The 23,157-nt window shown below is 39.8% G+C and overlaps 1 protein-coding gene and 1 long non-coding RNA gene across 14 annotated transcripts in view; one reads left to right on the forward strand and one right to left on the reverse strand.

The window, feature by feature from the left end:
- LOC112058966 (uncharacterized) overlaps window positions 1–23,157 on the forward strand; it is a 177,431-nt gene that overhangs the window by 58,594 nt on the left and 95,680 nt on the right. The gene's annotated exons all lie outside the window — the stretch shown is intronic.
- The window catches only part of SBF2 (SET binding factor 2), a 570,707-nt gene that overhangs the window by 46,343 nt on the left and 501,207 nt on the right, over window positions 1–23,157 (reverse strand). For 6 of the 11 annotated variants that reach the window (XR_010600515.1, XM_065592216.1, XM_065592212.1 and 3 more), the window contains 5 exons: window positions 17,009–17,146; window positions 15,656–15,751; window positions 9,169–9,240; window positions 6,071–6,255; window positions 4,735–4,911 (listed from right to left, as the gene is read on the reverse strand). Coding sequence is in view for 9 of the 11 variants with exons in the window: in XM_065592216.1 (XP_065448288.1) it covers window positions 4,735–4,911; window positions 6,071–6,255; window positions 9,169–9,240; window positions 15,656–15,751; window positions 17,009–17,146 (668 nt within the window). In the remaining 2 variants the exon portion in view is untranslated. The remainder of the gene's footprint in view (window positions 1–4,734; window positions 4,912–6,070; window positions 6,256–9,168; window positions 9,241–15,655; window positions 15,752–17,008; window positions 17,147–23,157) is intronic. The other 5 variants (XR_010600516.1, XM_065592213.1, XM_065592221.1 and 2 more) reach the window with 3 other exon arrangements.

A 23,157-nucleotide genomic window follows, 5' to 3' on the forward strand; every position in this document is an offset into this window, starting at 1 on the left:
GTCTTGCCCTGATTGTATGGCAGGAACTGCTGTTACTTTTGAAATATTGCATGCAATTCAAGAACATTTATGTGTAGTTTGACCTTATGAATGGACCACATGCCCTGAGCTTGCAGACCCCAGAACTGAGCTCTCCAGCCTAAAGAAGTAGTATCCATTACCAAAATCACAGAGGAGACAGTTGGTCAGAATAGGACCTCCCCTGCACACATTGTTCTGGTCCATCCACCAATCCAGGGATGATGACATTCTGGCTGTGATGCATACCAATTTGTACAGATGGTGTATGTGAGGGCAGTAGCCTGACTTTAGCCATGTCTGCATACCCCAGAGATGGATCCCAGTATGTTGGGTCACATATGTACAGGAAGACATGCACCATACAAGCTTGAGGCAGTTCTGTATTGTGGTTTGTGGTTCTTCTTTGAATGCTGCACAGAGGTCCTGTGTAGCCAGAAACCTTGGCTGGGGAAGATAAGCACTGAGTGAAGTTGAGTCTAGGGCTGCACTAATGAGCTCTTATTTGAAATGGAGATTAAACTGATTTTTCTGTTTATTATCAGGCCTAAGCAGCTGAACAAATGGAGGATCTGATATATGCTGCTGGAGCAGCCCTGTACCAACCAATTGTCCAAGTATGGATACATCTGGACAACTCAATGGCAGAGATAAACTGCTGCTCTCACCATGCACTTGGTAAAAACCTTCAGTGCTGACAATAGGCCAAAGGGAAATATGGTGAACTGGTTATCTCCTCCTCTTACCATGAACCTCAGAAACCTTCTGTGGCCAGGGTGGATTGCCACACAGAAAAAGGCATCTGTAAGATAAGGGCAGCATACCAATCACCTGGATATAGAGAAGTATAATTGACACAATGGAAACCATGTGGAATTTCAACTTTTTGATGTATCTATTCAGGTTTTGAAGGTCTAGAATAGGACCGAGAACCCCTCTTGCTTTGGGTATTAGGGAAATACCGGGAATAAAACCCCATGCCTTGATGCAGACAAGGCACTTCCTCTGTAGCTCCAAAGGAATGTAGAGTCTGAACTTGTTTTAGAACAGACTCATGACATGGGTCCCTGAAAAGGGACAGATGGTGGGGGAGGAAATAGAAAGAAACTGCAGGATATATATGCTGAGTCCATCGTGCTTAGTACCCACTTGTCTGAAGTGATGGTTTGCTATGCCTGTAGGACATGGAATAACTTGCTCCCAAAGGAAGGGAAAGGAACACGGAGATCCAAGCTGGTAGATATGCTGTTCTTGACAGAGGAGTAAAACGTTGCTCCAAGGCCTGAGATTGCCTGGAAAAAGCAACTGAAGAAGCAGAAGGCGGAGGCCTACTCCTCTGTGCTCTGTGGTTGCATCTAGACTGTAACCATGATGAATGGTGCATAGTTACTGCCATCATCATGACCCTCACAGCAGAATCTGCTGCGTCCAAGGAAGCCTTCAGGGCCAATCAAGAGACCAGATGACCTTCTGCTAAGATGGATTGGAATTCATCCCTCGAGTCTTCTGGCAACTTATTTATAAATTTAGACATTGCCTCCCAAGTCAACAGGGCATGGTGGCTGACAATTCTAAGTTGTAATCAGCAGCTGAATAAAATTTCCATCTAAAAAAGTCTAGCTTTTTTGCATCCTTTTCTTTTGGGGTAGCCTTAGCCTGACTTTGGCAATGCTTTTCATTTACTCCAGCTACCACCAGTGAACCTGGTACAGGATGCGACTAAAACTGTTCAAAACCTTGGGAAGGAACCTGATATTTCACTAGGTATTAGGGTGACCAGACAGTAAATGTGAAAAATCGGGACGGGGTGGGGGGGGGGGTAATAGGAACCTATATAAGAAAAAGACCCCAAAATCAGGACTGTCCCTATAAAATCGGGACATCCGGTTACCCATGAGCGACATAAGTTACATCGACTCAAGCGGTAGCGTAGACCTGCCCTAAGAGAGGAGGTTGTATGACACTCAGAAGAGATGCTGGATCCTTCACAGTCCCTGAAGACAGCAGCCTATCTCCATGGTCCCATAGTAGGCACTGGAGCCAACAACTCCAGTCTATGACAGCCACTATGAGATGGTCCCAGGCTGAGGCTAGCCAGAGGGCACTTGTGCTGCCTTAGAGACACTCTGGTGAAGATTTCTGTCACATGGCAAGGCTGAGGGGAGCACTCGTTGAAGGAGTGCTGGATGAGCTCCCCTGCAGAGACCAAATGGGATCTGATGTCAGGCAAAGAGTGGATTCCATGCAATAGTGTTGAAGGTGCACTTCTCTCTGCTTCTTCGTCCTTGATTTAAATCTGTGGCAGACTGGACACTGGTTCCTTATGTGGTCCTCAGCCAAGCATCTCAAACAGTGAGAGTGAGGGGTATTAATGGGCATCACCTGTGACACCTGGACCAAGGTTTGAAGCTAGGAGATCTTGGCATAAGCTCTCCTACTACTGAGACAAAGTTTGCTTGGGCAAACTAGTACAATTAGAATATTGAAACAAAATAAAATAAAATAAAGAAAAGTCCAAATGGATGAATGCCTACCACTAAACACTACGAACTATAACAAAGTAAATACAGGGTTTTTGTTTTCTATAATAAGAGGGCATACTAAATGCATAACAACAATGTCCAACCACTGACATTAAGAAGGAACTGAGGGGGTGGCTCCACCCTTTACACCTTGGCTCTGGGCACAAGGAAAGGCAGGATGCATGCATGACTGCCCCATAGGTACGCAAGGAAAAACTCTCCACACCAGTGCACATACCTACAGTGGAATAGATGTATGGAATCACTCGAAGAGGATTAAAAAGTATATTCATCCTCATTATAAATGCCCAACTTCTTTCAATGCTCACATAGTCATCAAGGATTTAGAAAATAATTGTAATTATAACTGTAATTGCAACTGAAAAGTGTAATAGATACAACTGAACAGCCCATCAAACAATAAGTATTAGGGTAGCTGTCTGGAAGCCTACGTTATCTTTCAAATAAAAGGAGCCACACGGCAAGCTGAATATATTTAAATGAAAGCACAACATTATTACTTTAAATTTCTTAATTTGAATCTAATGTGCATTATGCTAACTTAATAAAATACTGTAGTACATTTCATTTTTTCTTATTTATGTACTTCCATTTAAAGAATCATTCAACCTTTTTAAACAGGATTAATACACAAACTGTGTAATTTATTTCTCTCTTCTCCAGCCGAGGAAAATCCTGTATACTAAAAACAAATCTACAGGATGAAGATTTGAGTTTTCTCATAGGCATGGTCTAAAAAATGGCAAATTAAATATAAACTCACATTAGCTTTCCAGTTTGTATTTATAACCACACTATATATTATTTTAGTTTAGCACCATGAAAATGTCTTAATACTGAATTAGGGCTAATGTGTGACATTATGATCTAGTCCAAAGCAAGAGAAGCACATCATTGTTGTGCACCTGGAGCACTGCTGAAGGGACACTGTGACTCCCACAATCTCCCTATCTCCCTGCTTCTTCAAGGAGGGAACATGCTCTGACAAATCTATATCCAGTGTACTGCATATGCACCCCAACATGCTGGTGTAACTATGCTACTGAGCATGTTGGCAGGGTGGAGGAGTCAAGGCTCCATCCTCTCCCACATTTTCACCCATCTGAGCAAGGGGGTGGACACAGCAGCTCTATGAAGCCAACTATCTCCCATACATTGGAAGTGCTGGCATAGTGCAAAAACACAAGGGAGTAAGGAGGTGTAAGGAATCCCCCCGTGCACTGCTATACAGGACAGGCAAAAATATGGGCCTTGGTGTTTAATTTCCAGAGCTACTGCATTATTCACTCTTTGTCTGTTTAGTGCAAGTGTTCTCCTTGAGAGGCTATCACAATAAAAAGGATCTATCCTGTTTTATTATATTTTTAAGAGTATTTGTTCAACAATAGCTTCTTAACATAACATCTAGTTGTCCAAAAATGTTCATACTTATTATGATTCACAAAGAGCTTAATTTACCACAACCCCACTCACTTGAATCCTGCAAAAGACATCCCTAATCATATTTTTATTTGGTTAATCTCTGTGTGAATGTGTGTGGGAAGGGGCAGGAAAGGGAGAGATTAGTAGAGAATTTCTCAAAATACCAATCGCACTGAAGGACTTTTATATGAGAGCTTCTCCATGTTTGACTATTAATAGCTCACAGACAGACTAGTTTATCTATTAAATGAAGGTATATACATAAATGCAGAATTAGCACACAGCGATGAGATGTGATGAGATATGAAGAATGGGTGTACGAGTTAAAATAAAATAGCCAATTTATTATTCACCTTGCATAGTTATTTCACTGTTCTAGATTTGTATTTTTATCTAACTTTAATAGGAAACAGAAGAATTAAAGTTTATGCAATCAAGGCCATAAAAATTAATATAGACAGTAAAAAAGCTAATTTGTATTCCGGCATTTTGTTCCACATTATAAGGGACAATGAATTACACTGTCTAGTTGTCAAATATATCTCACATCAGTAACTCCTAATGTTGTATTAAAATAATAGTTAATGTCTATATAATGATATAACTGATTTCATGCAATGTAATTACAAGGAACAAAGAGAAAGGTTTGTTGGTTAGAAGAACACATATTTCTCTGTCAGCAGAGATCAGAATTTATTCTGGGTAAACAGTACTACATATAAATTTTAGAAGCATCTGCCATATGAATTACCTGTGGGAACCACTCTGATTCACCGAGTGCCTTAAGGAATGTTACTTCAGAATCTGTAGGAATAGTACTGGGAACACAAACCCTCATCATCTTTTTAAAACTAGTTTTCACCTGTCGGATGTCACTGAACTCAACAGCAACAAATTCACAATTCAAAGCAAAATCAAGTTTGAAGCCCTGTGGACGAATAAGACAATGACACATTATTCATCGGACAAGCATATTCTTCATGCAAAGTATCTATGTGAGAAAAGATGCTTTCAAAGATATTGCTTTAATGATAAGAATTTCCAAACACAATTTACATTTCATTTTTTCCATAAGAAACTGCCTAGTACAAAATGATTCTTACAAAACCCTTGCAAAAGATACCAAAATATACTCCCTCCATCCACCACCTGCAATAAAAATGGATGTTAGATACTTCTATTCTATTCTATGTGAACAGCAAAACTTTTTTCCATTCCTCCAACATTGTGCATACTCCCAAAGTAGGCTATTTTGAAATCTATCAACTTATAAAAAATAAAATAAAATAAATAAATTAATGGAGATATCCCATCTCCTAGAACTGGAAGGGACCTTGAAAGGTTATTGTGGCCAGTCCCCTGCCTTCACTAGCAGGACCAAGTTCTGATTTTGCCCCAGATCCCTAAGTGGCCCCCTCAAGGATTGAACTCTCAACCCTGGGTTTAGCAGGCCAATGCTCAAACCACTGAGCTATCCCTCCCCCCTTTCCTCTATATCAGCTTTACTTTTTATTTCAAAATCTCCCAACTTGTCTGAGTCTGACCCTTAATGATTCTAAAATATAAATGAACAAAAAAGGAAATATGTTACTCTGTGATCCACTGCATCATTGACAATACACATTGGATTACCTTATCTTGTGCTGGGTTATACTGTATTAAATATTAATATATTGTACACAGCAACCTAGTACATAACAAGACAATAAAAATGCGGATATGTGTCTGCATAGCCAATACTGTATGAGAGTTTACACGTTAAAAAAAGTTACCCATCTGTTGTATCTAGAACAGGGGTTCCCAAATTTGTTCCGCCGCTTGTGCAGGGAAAGCCCCTGGCGGGCCGGGCTGGTTAGTGTACCTGCTGCGTCCGCAGGTTTGGCCGATCGCGGATCCCAGTGGCCGCGGTTCGCTGCTCCAGGCCAATGGGAGCTGCTGGAAGCAGCGCGGGCCGAGGGACGTACTGGCCTTCGCTTCCAGCAGCTGGGAACCACTGATCTAGAACATTCTTTTGTTATTTATCTATAAAAAAAATTAAACCCAACCAAACAAAAATTCTTTTAATTCATAAGGAAGATAGACATTACCCTTAACTGAGATTTTTCTCCGAATATGTAGAGGGCAGCTTGGCGTTTCAGAAGCTGGTTTTGCAAAAATGAACTGTTACTGTATGACGCTGTGTTATCTTTCCCTGCTAGTCTTGCACCGACATCAATGAATGGCGCCTGAGTGCTGATAAATCGATTGCTAGAACGAAGACTTGCCCATACACCTTCACAAAGATTAAAAATGTTACAAAACAATCTCTCTCTCATACAAATGAAGTTTTGTAGAATACACACACTGAAGCATGCATACATAAGTATACTTTTTAAAGTAAGGTGTTTGCACATATCATTTGGATTATTTATAGAATGGAACAAATATCATGCATTGGAAAGAAATAATCCCAAATTGGAATAATTCCACATTTAAAATGCTCCAAATTAAACTACAGTACAGAAATACAATGTGCGATCCTAATCAAAACTAGTCGAACATTTAATACTCTACAGACTGATAAACATTGTGCTGTATTAATAGTGTTTGCTATAAAAATCTATACACGGTTCTGAGATGCATTACAATTTGCAAATAATTAATATGCATTTAATGAAAGTGCTAAGTGATCTTTTCAGTACTATGGACAAATTTCTATAGCTTTCCTTGCTTCAGGCCTGTTGTTTTGGGATCTTATCTACTAGGAATAGCCTGCTATCACATTAGGTTTTTCCTCAACAACTGAAAGTTCCTCATATGAAATAACATAGTGCCCCATTACTTCTTACTGTAATTAAAATTTATATCAGCATAAGCAATCCAAATATTAAACTTCATGATGTTATTCCATATTTGAGCTTAAATACTGTAATTACTATTATTCAAAGTCACAATCATGGATTATTTTATGAAGTTTAATATTTAAATATTCATGTCTACACTGATTTTAAGCACGTCCCTTGTTTTGGGCATATGCCCCACAATTACATTTTGACAGACGTTTGAATGGTCTAGTGCAGAGGGTCTCAACCTTTTTCTCCTGAGGCCCCCCAACATGCTATAAAAACTCCATGGCCCACCTGTGCCACAATAACTGTTTTTTTCTGAATCTAAAAGCCAAGGCTGGCGGTAGGGGTAGCAAGCAGGGCAACTGCCCGGGGCCCTATGCCACAGGGGCCCCCATGAAGCTACATTGCTCAGGCTTCAGCTTCAGCCCCAGGTGGGTGGGCTCAGGGCCCCGGGCTGCAGTCCCATGCAGTGGGGCTTTGGCTTTCTGCCCTAGGCCCCAGTGAGTCTAATGCTGGCCTTGCTTGGAGACTCCCCTGAAACCTGCTTGAGGCCCCCTAGGGAGCTCCGAACCCGTGGTTGAGAACCACTGGTCTAGTGGTTAGAGCAAACATGATGGTGGTGCCTAGAAGATCCTGGGATCATATTTCAATTCTCTCTCTAGTTCACCGTGTGGCCTTCAACGAGACATATCACCTCCATATAAGAAAGCAGCAGTAAATATACAGTAGTGATCAACCTTGCGTTGGTAGAGAGAGGGACTAGATAACCTATTTTCTCTCGCTAATTTATGTGATTTTGTGCCTCAGTGAACCAAGCTAGAAATCTGGGACAAGATTTTTAAAAAATGACTAGTAATTCTGAATGCCTCAATTTTTGCATGCCCAACCTGAGGTGACTTAAAGGCATCTAATTTTCAGAAGGTGGGTAACTCAGCACTTTCTGAATATTCAATCCCCTTTAAGTGCCTCAAGTTTGGTGTTCAAGTTACCAAGTGAATTCTATGGCCTATGTTATGCAGTAGGTCAGATTAGATGATCATAACGGTCCCTTCTTGCTTATAAATTTATGAAGCAGAACACCTAAAAGCTGAGGAACTGAAAATATCTAGTCATCTTTGAAAATTTTGGCCCTGAGATACAAAGAATAAAAAAGAAGGAAAAAAGTCCTCACTAAAACCCAATACTGAGGCTTGTATAAATAAAATGATAAAAACTGTAGATAGTGGTGAGATCCCATTGAGATATCTGAAACAGGTCAGAGTTTTTTTTAAAAAATAGCACAGTACTTCTACTCAAACAATAATACTGTAGAGAAATCTCAGACAGGGACTTGCCTGTTTGTACAGCATAGCCTGTCTGCTTGTCTGGCTCACAGCTTTAGATGTGAACAAACAGGTAGGAACAAATGAGAAGGGTTTGTTAGGAACTTAACGTTGATAACAGTCACCCTTTAAACAGCTCCTCCTTCATAAAAAGCTAGTTGTATGAAGTATCTCACTTATACAAAGATTACCTTTAATGTTAGCTTTTGTTCCATATCTAATATATCACTGAAGCAATAATAATGGAGTTTTCATTACTCAAGAAAGAATCACAGCAGTTATTTAATAATAGAAATAAACTGTTGTTCATTTTTTGTGTAAAAGGTTGTAAATTCCCACAAAGAAGATGGACACAGAGACTATATACTAGAAAAATCTCTTAGGATATCAATCCTATTTTGCAAATGTCAAAGCAGGCTGTGATTATAGCTTGTAGCACACCAAAAGCCACAGAGCCAATTACAAATACATGCAGACTAGTACATTTACCAGTGATGGGTAACAGTGATTAAAAAGACAAAGTTAATGACTTTCTCTTCTATTTGGTATCTAATTTTTGTACCTTATTGTTTGTAGAAGATTTGTATCTTAGAAGATATGACTTTCCTTATTTGGTATACATTATGCTTTTATGTATTTCTAGTTCAGCAGAAGCCATTACCTCTCTGGTTACCAACATTATTGATAATGTTGGCAGGAAAGTTCACAGACTGGATAAAAATATTTCTTAAGTTACCCTGCTACTGAGTAGTAAAAGTAGCAAATGCTATTTTGGGGAATGATTTTCTGTTATTTAATTTTTTGGCAAGGACTAATAGATTTTAAAAGGGATATTTAAAATCTGGAGGCCTTTCTGTACTAGACAGTAAAAATGTTAATGTAAAATTTGCTAAATTGTGTGGCTAACCACAGTCACAAAACTTTGTTAACGCAGTTAAGGTTGCCTAACATTGACACTTGAACATATATGAAAACATAGCACTAGCTATGGAGATGGTAGAATAAAATATACTGCCAGGATAGAGAATACAGTACCTTGATGGACTCTTCCCTTAGCTGCTGATTTGGAATTTGACTGAGTGAAACATTTATCTCTGTACCCAAGCACTGGTAGATAACAGTACAGACAGAAGGAGGAGGAATGGAATGCACAATGCAGCGAGACAGTCATAGCAAGTTGAATAGGAGAGAAGAAAAAGGTTACTTGTCAGTTTCCACTGATGTAGGATTATATTCAAATAATTTTCAAAAGTACAAGATAACAGGTAGTGCATTTCTTAGCCATTACAAAACAACAGAAAACTAATACAAAATAGAAAAGCAGTACCTACTAATCAAAATAAATAATTTTCAAGGCATTGCAATAATTCCAAACGTGCAGCACAGCCAAGAAGATATGCCATTATATGATAATTATATAAAATGGAAATTGAGCCATTCAATCAGATTGCTGGATACCTTATTGAAGAACATTACTATTAACATTACCCTGTCAGAAGCAATCTTCACCATAAAGCCACAAGATATTTGTGTAAAGCTGTATATGTTCCTCTCTGACTGGCTTAAGCACATAATTATTCTGTTCTCCAGGTCTATCAGATGCAGGACAGCAGTCCTACCTACCCACCTTTCTATCTATACTTCTAAAGTACAGTATAAGGCATATGCTGTTTAGGAAAATTATCACTCTAAACCACTAACATTCATCATATCAAGGGGCAAATTCTTCCTTCAAGTGCACACTCCTGATTTCCAGGGGGAGTCATACATATGCATCAAAGAGCAGGATTTGGCCCCAAGTGTTTTAATCTACACAAACCATTTGGTATAACAAAAATGTTATAACAGAACATAAATTACAGTAACAATGTCTCCTGCTTTTTCAATAAATGTCTTGGCTTTGATTCCACATTTATTTTCCATAAATACGTCAGTATCTATCTAGTAGCAAGAGACTATTATCCTGTGACAACATTCTATTCCACTAACATTACCTCTTAACTGTTTAAATGCTTGGGGATAAAAACAGATGACAAACACTATTTCATATTACTAATTACGCACCACACCATATTTGAGCCAAAGTTGGAGACAGTCTGAGACACAAAGGTCTGTACTTTGAGTAATATTATGTTTGTTCTGAAAGATATATAAAAAAAGCCAAGAAAGCCCTAGTACTGAAAAATTACAGCAAAATGTAACTGATTGGCCATTTACTCTACAACAGAACCACTCTGACTGGATTTTATGTAAACACTTTGTTCTGATACTTCTAGAGAACCTGATATTGTACAGACAGTGGATGAGCATAGGTCTGACTTGCATACATTCAGGAGAGCCTAATATTCATATTCAGAACTGTTCTGATTTCAAAGAGCGTGCAGAACATTTACCCTGGTATATTTATTCTTTTGATTTAAATAACAAAAAGATGCCTATACACTCTGACATGTAATTAATATTGTGTGCACATACACACAAAATACAGGAAACGTCATTTCCTGCTGGGTCACATCATAGTAAAACTTGGCTTTTGGGCCCCATATGTATGATGTCCAGGAAAAATAAGGAAATGGAAGAGGGGACCAAGCTCAGAAACTCAGCAATGCTGCTAATAACAGAAGTGTATTAACCTACAATTCTGGACAGTGTACTGCATAATCCTATTATTAAATGGATGCTGCAGTGCTTGGGCTGTTGGCTGAGACATTGACAACTAGTAGTATATGATATTTATTATTGGGTTACCCAGTGGAACATAAAAGAGAGGAAAAGGGACAAAAATATTTGCTAACATTTGCCCCAAAAACTCTGGAGAGTTGTGTGCATATTATGGTGAATCTTAGTTTTATGTAAAAAGCAACAGAGGGTCCTGTGGCACCTTTGAGACTAACGGAAGTACTGGGAGCATAAGCTTTCGTGGGTCAGAACCTCACTTCTTCAGATGCAAGTAATGGAAATCTCCAGAGGCAGGTATATATCAGTGTGGAGATAAGGAGGTTAGTTCAATCAGGGAGGGTGAGGTGCTCTGCTAGCAGTTGAGGTGTGAACACCAAGGGAGGAGAAACTGTTTCTGTAGTTGGATAGCCATTCACAGTCTTTGTTTAATCCTGATCTGATGGTGTCAACTCTCCAATACCAAATTCTACAGGCCGCTTTACTCAGATCCCACTGAGGAATACACTAAGAAACTGCACCATCTACTCAGGACACTCCCTACACTAACACAGGAACAAATCAACATACCCTTAGAGCCCCGACCGGGGTTATTCTATCTACTACCTAAGATCCACAAACCTGGAAATCCTGGACGCCCCATCATCTCGGGCATTGGCACTCTCACTGAAGGACTGTCTGGATATGTGGACTCCCTACTCAGACCCTACGCCACCAGCACTCCCAGCTATCTCCGTGACACCACAGATTTCCTGAGAAAACTACAATGCATTGGTGACCTCCCAGAAAACACCATCCTAGCCACCATGGATGTAGAGGCTCTCTACACAAACATCCCACATATAGATGGAATACAAGCTGTCAGGAACAGTATCCCTGATGATGACACAGCACAACTTATTGCTGAGCTCTGTGACTTTATCCTCACGCACAATTATTTCAAATTTGGTGACAATATATACCTCCAGACCAGTGGCACCGCTATGGGCACCCGCATGGCCCCACAATATGCCAACATTTTTATGGCTGACCTGGAACAACGCTTCCTCAGCTCTCGTCCACTCATGCCCCTTCTCTACCTACGCTATATTGATGACATCTTCATCATCTGGACCCATGGGAAGGAGGCCCTGGAAGAATTCCACCATGCTTTCAACAGCTTCCACCCCACCATCAACCTCAGCCTGGACCAATCTACACGGGAGGTCCACTTCCTGGACACCACCGTACAAATAAGCGATGGCCTCATTAACACCACCCTATACCGAAAACCCACCGACCGCTACGCCTACCTTCATGCCTCCAGCTTCCACCCCGGTCACACCACATGATCCATCGTCTACAGCCAAGCACTGAGGTACAATCGCATCTGCTCCAACCCCTCAGACAGAGACCAACACCTACAAGATCTTCACCAAGCATTCTCAAAACTACAATACCCACACAAGGAAATAAAGAAACAAATCAACAGAGCCAGACGTGTACCCAGAAGACTCCTGCTACAAGACAGGCCCAGAAAAGAAACCAACAGAACTCCACTGGCCATCACCTACAGTCCTCAGCTTAAACCTCTCCAACGCATCATCAGTGATCTACAACCCATCCTGGACAATGATCCCTCACTTTCACAGACCTTGGGAGGCAGGCCAGTCCTCGCCCACAGACAACCTGCCAACCTTAAGCATATTCTCACCAGCAACCACGCATCGCACCATAACAACTCTAACTCAGGAACCAACCCATGCAACAAACCTCGATGCCAACTCTGCCCACATATCTACACCAGCAACACCATCACTGGACCTAACCAGATCAGCTACAACATCACCGGCTCATTCACCTGCACGTCCACCAATGTTATATATGCCATCATATGCCAGCAATGCCCCTCTGCTATGTACATTGGCCAAACTGGACAGTCACTACGCAAGAGGATAAATGGACACAAGTCAGATATCAGGAATGGCAATATACAAAAACCTGTAGGAGAACACTTCAACCTCCCTGGCCACACAATAGCAGATGTTAAGGTAGCCATCTTACAGCAAAAAAACTTCAGGACCAGACTCCAAAGAGAAACTGCTGAGCTTCAGTTCATCTGCAAATTTGACACCATCAGATCAGGATTAAACAAAGACTGTGAATGGCTATCCAACTACAGAAACAGTTTCTCCTCCCTTGGTGTTCACACCTCAACTGCTAGCAGAGCACCTCACCCTCCCTGATTGAACTAACCTCGTTATCTCCACACTGATATATACTTGCATCTGAAGAAGTGAGGTTCTGACCCACGAAAGCTTATGCTCCCAGTACTTCTGTTAGTCTCAAAGGTGCCACAGGACCCTCTGTTGCTTTTTACAGATTCAGACTAACACGGCTACCCCTCTGATACTTAGTTTTATGTATTTTTAATTAAATGTCTTAATTATTAGCATCTCAAAAATACCACCATTTTCTGCTGCCTTCCTAAGGCAGCCTGCTCTTTTAGTCAGCCAGAAGTCCATTGAATCTTACCAGTCTCTGCCCCATACCCATATTACATTGGGACATTGCTTCACAATGGTGCAATCATAACAAACCATGAAAGAGCACATAAATCTAGCAATAGCAAAATTACATATAAAATCACTAATGGGATAATTTGGATGTTTGTATTATCTTGTGGGAGCACAGTAGCCTGCTATCTGGTATGACTGGTTTTTAGTTCCTTATTAGGAGATATTCCCTTTCTCTCTCCAGAGCTTCCTGCCTTAACTGGGACAGCCATCATTTGACAAACTTGTTACACATTCCTGCATTTCAACTGGATTCCCATGTATCTTGCTGAGTTGTGAGCAGACTGCAGACACTGGCCTGCAGTTACACTTTCAGACTACATAGAGCAGCCGTTGTGCTTGCTGGGCAGACAGTCAGATGGCCCCTCTGTCTCCTCTCTGGCTGTTCCCTCTCCTGGAACCTAGCAGAGGGAACAGCACAAGGTGTGGCCCAATACTGGCCCCACTGGCTCACATATCTTCTAGATAGTAACCCCAGGCATACATCCCCACTTCCATATTCATCAACCATCAACCATCCTACCCTCCTGGTTATATCAGCAACTTTCTCACCCCCCCCCAACACTTTCCATGCATCCCAGTAACTGCAGACAACCAGCAAACTCCCCCTCAGCCATCCCAGACACCTCAGTTTCCACCCCTTAGGAGCCTCATGCAACCATCAAAAAGCGTCCGCAGCTAACCCAGCATCCCACCCTCCAGAACCTTATCTACTTAGACACCCTAATGCACACCCATTTACCCAGCATCCTCAAACAGACACCATCCCACACCCATCCATTGCGGTACCTCTAGATACTCTCCTATCTACCCCAATCTCAGCTGCCAGGTTCTATGCAGCTCCATGTCCTACCACTGCTTGGGGCAGGGTGTATTCACCAGAAGCAGAAGTTTATGGTTATATGAAAATCATTAGCAGATATGCAAATTAGCTGCATACATATTTTACTATAAATTGTCATGTATGGAGCTGCACAAAGTGTCCTCTCCCTCATTTTCGTCCCATTCCTGTGAGGTTTCTTTTTCTCCCTCTGCTTTTCTTTGCTGTGTCCCTCACTTCACTTCCCTGTATACAGCTCCATGTTTCTTTTCCCCATATAGGTTTCCCTTTTCCATTTACCACAGCACTGTGAGACTCCTTCTTCTAATCTCTTCCTCTACCACTTTTGAGTATCTCTCTCTACTGAATTATTTTCTTTCCCCACATAACATCGTTATTTCCCTATACTACACCTTTGAAGTTCTTTCCTCTACCACAATCTGGTGCTTCCTCTCTCCTCACTCCTGCAAGGATGAGATGAAGGAGCTATTGAGTGGCTGTTTCACAGGTGGGTGACTGGGTGGCTATGGAAATTGGTAGAAGACACAAGGAAGAATAATACAAGAAAAGCAGTCTCTGGTTGCCTAGCAGCAGTCTTTAGTGGCCACAGGTGGTAACTGCAACACAAATATTTTCCCAATACCAGATACTTGGGATGGAATTGGGACCATTAGGAAATATCCTTGCACCTTACTCTAGCCTAAAAACATAAAATGAATTTCAGTGCACTGATTTATGCAACGACTGTTCAGAATAAAATCACAACCAATGGCTCAAAGTAGAAAAGTCAAAAGGTCTGATTTCACTCCTGACAAATGAAAAAAGTCTGTCTCTGCCTCTTAGCAGCAGCCCAAGGCCAACTTCCAGACATGCAGACTCTGAAAGCACCAAATTAGTAAGGCTTTTTATTGTATTAGTATTTTATTTAAACAAAGCTCTCTGCATACATACATCTCTCTTTCATACATACATCCCACAAAGTAAAAATGGCAGCTGGAAGTAACTTCAGACTCAGTAAGTGCTCCTTCAACTCTAAGTGGCCCATTTGTACAACCCTATCCATTACTGGCTGTCCTGCTCTGTCCTTAATTTCCCTGAAGAAACATTCAGATGCATCTATTTGTATATTCATGAGGCATCAAATAATTTTCACCCAACTATTGTGTTGATCTGTAATGTTAGGATTCTAAAGAATTACTCATTCACAACTCTAATGCAAGTCTGAACTTGCTTGGATGCTAACAATATTCTGTTAACAATTAATGACCATTTACTTAATTAAGCAATACAAGATACATGTTTTAACTCCACGTGTGGCTGATGAATTAAAGAATTCTAATATGTGTTTTATTATTTTATAATGCAATTAATTCATGTATGAACTAATTGTTTTGATTTTACTACTAACATTTTATTATACATTTTATTTCAGATTACATCAATGCTTAGTCTTTGAGCTAGTCTTACTAACCTCCTCGAGCAAAGCTATTGGATAGATTTACATCCAAATGTCCTGGCACTACCTGCTTAACCACAGTGGACATTCTTGAAGCCCTCCTTTCAGTGCCTAAAGTCAGTCAAAAAGAATAAAAGATTAAAAACTACAATGTCATTCAGACTAACATTACTCAAATGACAAAAATGTTCTTTTCATGCTGAATGTAATTAATTGCTGCCAATTTTGTACTTTCAAAGTTCCTTAAACTTGTTTTTAGAGAGAATGTGTATATTTGCAACATTATGGAGGGTTAGGTATGGCTAATGCAATCAAAGTATTTAATGATAAATGAAGCAAAGCAGGCACAAATTTGGAATGGTGTTATTTTGCCAAAAAAAAAAAAAGACATTATTTGGATACAGTAAGTCAGTTCCACCAACTGATTAAGCCAAGTAGACAAACTTTTCAAATCGCATGCTCCTGTTTCTAAAACATTATTTGAGTTAACTTTACATGAAACCTATCAGGTTTCATCACATGATAACTGAAATAGTATACTGACAAATTTCTTAGTGATTTCACTCAGATCTAGCTAAAGTCGAGTGTACTGCAAGAATTTTCCATTTATTTAACTGAAATTATACCTGGAAAAGAAATGAAAATTCATTCTGACTGTATAAAACATGGAAATAACCATTGCTTATGCACCTTCCACTACTTTTATAGATAAATACCGTATATGTTCATGTAGCATCAACTTCCAACCACCTTTACAAATTTTCACATAATATAAAATAAAGCAGTGTTTCTCAACCTTTTCAGATTGGCGACCCCTTATTTGAAGCAAAAATATTTTGCAACTTCCTTACATTTAATATAAAAAGAGCAAAAAATATATTAATGATAACTGTGATAAGCCTATATAATACAACTACTATTAGTACATTGGACCTCACAAACTTCGAAGGTGTTGGCCACCCTGAAATTATTTTGGAAATTTTATTTGCTTTGTTTTAGAAGTGTAATAACATTTTGAATGCCTTGCAACTCTCCTGATTTCCTTCTGTGATCCCTCTGCTGCAACTCCTGGTTGAAAAACACTGAAATAGTGTGTCAAATAATAAAAATTATGATGGTCCAAATTTAGCTACAAATTTGGCCTGTCTGAAATTGTTCTGGAGAATAATTTAGTTTTCAACATTCTTGACACTATGGAAAACTCATTTGCAAAAAATTGGAGTAAATTAGCTACCCAGAAGCTGTAATATTAAGAAGTCACACTGAAGGAGTAACAGAAATCAGACTGGGGAGTCTAAGACACAGACAATCACAGTGGTTTTACTTTTCATCTTAGTTACAGAAAAGAACAGTGCAGCGTATTTTTACCTGGAGACAAAGCAATTGTTGGCCTTACAGTAAGAGTATTACTGCCATTAATTTTACAGTGGATGGAAATTGCATTCAGTAGGGCTTGCAGATATTTCTCCTGTTCTATGCTGCTTGAAGATTCTAAATTAGGAGGAACTATATAAACACAGAAAAGTACAAAATAGATTAAATTATTGCTATATTTACATATATGTGTAAAACCAAAACAACATAGATAACAATCAAATGTAAAAAATGTGACTGAGAATGAGAGCAGAGAGAACACTTTGCATTCTGCCTTTAATGCACATCAACATTTCTTAGATTCATAGATCATCAAGCCAGAAGGGATCACTGTGATCATCAAGTCTAACCTCCTGTATAACACGGAACTTCTGTAAATTTATTCTTGTTTAGTAAAGCCTATCTTTTAGAAAAACACCCTATCTAGATTTAAAAACTGCCAGCGATAGAGAATCCATCACAACCCTTGGTAAATTTTTGCAATGGTTAATTACCCTAATTGTTAAACATTCATGCCTTATTTCCAGTCTGAATTTATTTAGCTTCAACTTCCAGACACTGGATCTTGTTATGCCTTTGTCTGCAAGACTAAAGAGTCCTCTATTATCAAATTTCTGTTCCCCAGCTAGGTACTTACAGACTGTGATCAAATCACCCGCTTCACCTTCTCTTTGTTAAACTGAACAGATTGAGCTTCTTGAGTCTGTGACTATAAGGCATGTTTTCTATTCCTTTACTCATTCTTGTACACTTTCCAATTTATCTACATCCTTCTTGAATTGTGGACATCAGAACTGGACACAGTATTCCACTAGCGATGGCACAAGTGCCAAATACAGAGATAATACATTAATCTCCCTACTACTCAAGATTCCTGTGTTTACACATTCAAAGTTCGTATTAGCCTTTTTGGTCACAGCATTGCACTGGGCGCTCATATTCAGTTGATTTATCTTTTTCGGCATCACTGCTTTCTAGGACAGAGTTCCCTATCCTGTAAAAATGACCTACCTTCTTTGTTCCTAGATGTATAACTTTACATTTGTTTGTATTAAAATGCATATTGTTTTCTTGTGCTCAGATTACCAAGCAATCCAGATAGTTCTGTATCAGTGATCTGCCCTCTTTATTATTTACCACTCTCCCCATCTTTGTGTCATTCACAAATTTTATCACTAATGATTGTATATTTTCTTCCAGGTCACTGATAAAAGTGTTATGTAGCAAAGAACCAAGAACTGACCCCAAGGGGATCCTCTGGAAACACACCGGCTCAGTGCTGATTCCCCATTTACAATTACACTTTGAAACCTGTCACTTAACCAGTTTTTAAACAAATTTAATGCATGCCATGTTAATTTTGTATTGTCCAAGATTTTTTTACACAAAATATCGTGCAGTAGCAAGTCAAATATCTTACAGAAGTTTAGATGTGTTGCATCAACACTATTACTTTTATCAAACAAACAGGTAATCTCGTCAAATGATATCAAATCAGTTTTACAAAGATCTATTTTCTATAAACCCATTTGATATGCCTGAATTGCACTGCAGAAAAAAATCAGTAGCTTAAAAAAGCAGCACAGTGTACATCAGTTATTATTTTAAAAATCTCCATCTGCCAGTGGTCACCAGTGATAGCAGATTAACAGCGGTTTTCCCCTACACTCAGAATGGGAAATAGCACAGTAACTTTGTAGTACCTGTTGGCAAATTTCAACTTTTTTTCTGATGACCTGTTTTAGTGACTACTGAATGTACAGAATAATTTCTTTAACATATTAAATTTTAAAAAAATTCCAAAAGATTGATTACTTACTTTAAAGCAATTGTGGTTTTTTGAGATGTGTTATCCACACAGATTCCACTCTTGGTGTGAATGCACCCCATGCATGCGTTCTGACTGACCTCATGAGCTGTACCCCTGCAGTGGCCTCAACCATCTCTGAGGTCTAGTTTACTCTAGGAAATTAGGTCTGTATAACTATGTCGCTCAGGAGTGTGAAAAATCCACACCCCTGAGTGATGCAGTTAAACTGACCTAATCCCCAGTGTAGATGATGCTAGGACGATGGGAAATTCTCCGTCGATCTAGCTCCCTCAAAGAATTCTAATAGATTGGTGAGACATGATTTCCCTTTACAAAAGCTGTATTGACTCTTCCCCAATATAACATGTTCATCTATATGTCTGATAATTCTGTTCTTTACTATAGTTTCAACCAATTTAGCTGAAATTAGGTTTACCCACTTGTAATTGCCAGGATTGCCTCTGGAGTCTTTTTAAAAAATCAGTATTACATTAGCTATCCTCCAATCATTTGGTACAGAGGCTAATTTAAGCAATAGGTTAAATGCAACATTTAGTAGTTCTAATGTTTCATAATTTAGTTTCTTCAGAACTCTTGGGTGAATACCATCTCGTGACTCATTACTGCTTAATTTATTTGTTTGTTCCAAAACCTCCTGTATTGACACCTCAATCTGGGATAGTTCCTCAGAACTCTCACCTAAAAAGAATGGCTCAGCTGTGGTAATCTCAACAACCTTGTTTTCTTTGAGTGCTCCTTTAGTACCTTTATTGTCCAGAAGCCCCACTGATTGTTTGGCAGGCTTTCTGCTTCTGGTGTACTTAAAAAAAAAAATGCTGTTAGTTTTTGTGTCTTTCGCTAGCTGTTCTTCAAATTCTTTTTTAACCTTCCTAATTATATTTTACATTTGACTTGCTAGAGTTTATGCTCCTTTCTATTTTCCTCAGTAGGATTTGACTTCTAATTTTTAGGATGCCTTTTTGACTATAAGCGCCTCTTTTGCTCTGCTGTTTAGCCAGGATGATATTTTTTCATCCTCTTGCTATTTGTTTTTAGTTGGGGTATACATTTAGTTTGAGCCTCTGTTATGGTGTTTTTAAATAGTCTCCATGCAGCTTATAGGCACTTCACTCTTGTGACTGGTTTCAGTGGTAGCCGTGTTAGTCTGTATCAGCAAAAAAATAAAAAATAAAAATAAAAAATAAAAAAAAAAAATGGAGGAGTCCTTGGGCACCTTAGAGACTAACAAATTTATTTGGGCATAAGTTTTTGTGGGCTAGAACCCACTTCATCAGATGTATGAAGTAAAAAATACAGGAGCAGGTATAAATAAATGAAAGGATGGGGGTTGCTTTACCAAGTGTTAGGTCAGTCTAACGAGATAAATCAATTAACAGACGGATACCAGGGGAGGAAAAATAACTTTTGAAGGAGAGTGGCCCATTACAGACAAGAAGGTGTGAGTAACAGTAGGGAGAAATTAGTATTGGGGAAATTAAGTTTAGGTTTTGTAATAACCCAACCACTCCCAGTCTTTATTCAGGCCTAGTCTGATGGTATCTAGTTTGCAAATTAATTCCAGTTCTGCAGCTTCATGTTGGAGTCTATTTTTGAAGTTATTTGGTGAAGAATTGCCACTTTGAGGTCTGTTATTGAGTGACCAGAGAGACTGAAGTGTTCTCCTACTGGTTTTTGAATGTTATGATTCCTGATGTCAGATGTGTGTCCATTTATTCTTTTGCGTAGAGACTGTCAGGTTTGGCCAATGTACATGGCAGAGGGCCATTGCTGGCACATGATGGCATATAGCACATTGGTAGATGTGCAGATGAACAAGTTGTGACTGTTCCTTTTAATTTCCATTTAACTAGTTTCCTCACTTTTGTGTCATTCCCCTCTTTGAAGTTAAATGCTACTGTGTTGGGTTTCTTTGGTATTCCCCCCAACCCCTGGGATGTTTAATTACATCATGGTTGCTATTATCAAGCTGTAGAACTATCTTCACGTCTTCAACCAGATCCTGTGCTCCACTTAGAACTAAATCAAGAACTACCTCTCCCCTTGTGGATTCCAGGACAGCTGCTCCAAGAAGCAGTCATTTAATGTGCCCAGAAATTCTATCTCTGCATCCCTTCCTGAGGTGACATGTACCCAGTCAATATGGGGATAGCTGAAATCTCCCATTATTGTTGGGTTTTCTGATTTTTTAGCCTCTAATCTCCCTGAGCGTTTCACAATCACTGTCACCAGCCTGGTCAGGTGGTCGGTGGCAAATTCCTATGGTTATACTCTTATTATTCAAGCATGGACTTCATCCCTATGGGGTGTGAAAACCCTGAATAGGAGGTTGATTTCCAGAGATCCCTGCCAGTTGCACTCTTACTGAGCCGAGAGAGAGTCCTGACTGCTTCAGAGAAAGTAAATACTCCAATATTGCTGAAACTAGAACGGTCAACACTGAGAACTGATGCTGAACTGCTTAGATAGAAAGCTTCTTCCATTTGGCCTCGTATGATTGAAGGTTCAACCTGGTTGAAGGTTTTCTGCGTTGAAGAAAGATGTTTTGGGCTGCAGCAGAGCAGCATTGCTCAGTAGATGTCATAAAGCCAGCATCCAGGCTTCAAGGTGTAATGATTTGGGGTCATCGTTCTGAGAAATCAAGCAGGTTTCTGTATTGCTATATTCATTAGATCTGAATACCTGCCTGGTCCATTCTGGGACTATCATGATCATACAATCATCTTGCTTGACCTTCCTCCAAACTTTGGGTATCACAGGTGTTGGTTGAAAGGCATACATTAAATTTGGAGCCCACAGGGTGAGATAGACATCCATGTGGATGCCTCTTTTGGAGCAGAACATATGGCACTTGCTGCAAACAGTTCCAATTTTAGAAACCCCCATATGCAAAAAATGACACGAAGGACTGAGCTCTTGAGGGATCATGTTTCTTTCAAACAAGTCTCTGCTGAATTGATCCGACAAAGTAGTCTGGAGGCCAGGTGTGGTATGATTACAGATACACCAATCCCAGAAATGCATGACTTCCTGGCAGTGAAGAGGATCTGGCTCCCCCACCCCGCTTGTTGATATGTTGTATTGCTGTGGTGTTTTCTATGAACACGTGGATAGTTAAGCCTTAAATAAGAGGTAGAAAAGCCAGTTGAATAGCCCTGACTTCTAGAATGTTTATATATAGGACCATCTCCTGAGGAGACCATCTCCCCATAATCTGTAATTGGTGGAGCTGAATGAATGTGGTGTAAGTGCCTGCTGCCATGTGCCCTATGAGTTTGCGGTGGGTCCTCAATGGTGTTTTTGGGTATTCCTGGAACTGTCTGATGAAGTCTGTCATTGTCTGAAATCTCTGAAAGAGGTATGCTCTTGCTGACCTAGATTCTAACATGGCTCTGATAAGTTCTATGCTCTGATTTGGGATCTGTGTGGATATTTTTTTTGACTTGGCATCCCAGTGATGCAAAGAGATTTAGAATCATTTAAATGAGTTGGTCACTTGTTGTGGGGATTTCCTTGTCTAAATGGATTTCTAGATAGCATTGTACCTGGAGTCCTTGTTTTCTCATATGGGCTTGGCACCATTGCCAGAACTTTGGTGAAAGGCCAAAGCACAGGACTCCATACTGATAGTATGATGTTCATTCCTCCTGTGACCTGGATGTATCAAAATGTGAAAATAGTCATCCTGTAAGTTGAGAGTCATGAACCAGCCCATAGGATCCAAATTGGGGATTATAGAAAGGTAGCAATACAGAATTTGAAACAATGGATAAAGGCATTGAGATGTCAAAGATCAAGGATCAGTTTCCAAGTTCCTTCTTCTATAGTATTAAGCAGTAAAAGTCCTTGCCATTGAACTCTAGGGGCATTCCCTCCGCTGCTCCTGGTTGTATGAGGGAATTTATCTCTTGCTTCAAAGTCTCTTGTGAGAAGCGTCCCCGAAGAGGGTCAAGAAGGGGGTTGGAACAGCTTGAAACCAGATGGGATACTTTTTGCTTATTATCTCAAGGAATGACTAATAAAAAAAATATATATGTGCTATACATATCTCATAGAACTGGAAGAGACCTTGAAAGGTCATTGAGTCCAGCCCCCTGCTTTCACTAGCAGGACCAAGTACTGTCCCTGACAGGTTTTTTTTTTTGTGTGTGTGTGTGCCCCAGATCCCTAAAGTGAGGTCACTTGATGCTGAGAATTGTACTGGTGCTCATATGGCAAGCACCTGGGCATCCGGTGTTGTGGTGTCAGAGGCTATCAAAAAGAGGCCAATGGTGCTGTGAATAAAGCTCTCTGTGCTGTAGCTGGTACTGAGGTT

Source organism: Chrysemys picta, chromosome 4, assembly GCF_011386835.1.
Source record: "Chrysemys picta bellii isolate R12L10 chromosome 4, ASM1138683v2, whole genome shotgun sequence".
Taxonomy (NCBI): Eukaryota; Metazoa; Chordata; order Testudines; family Emydidae; genus Chrysemys; species Chrysemys picta.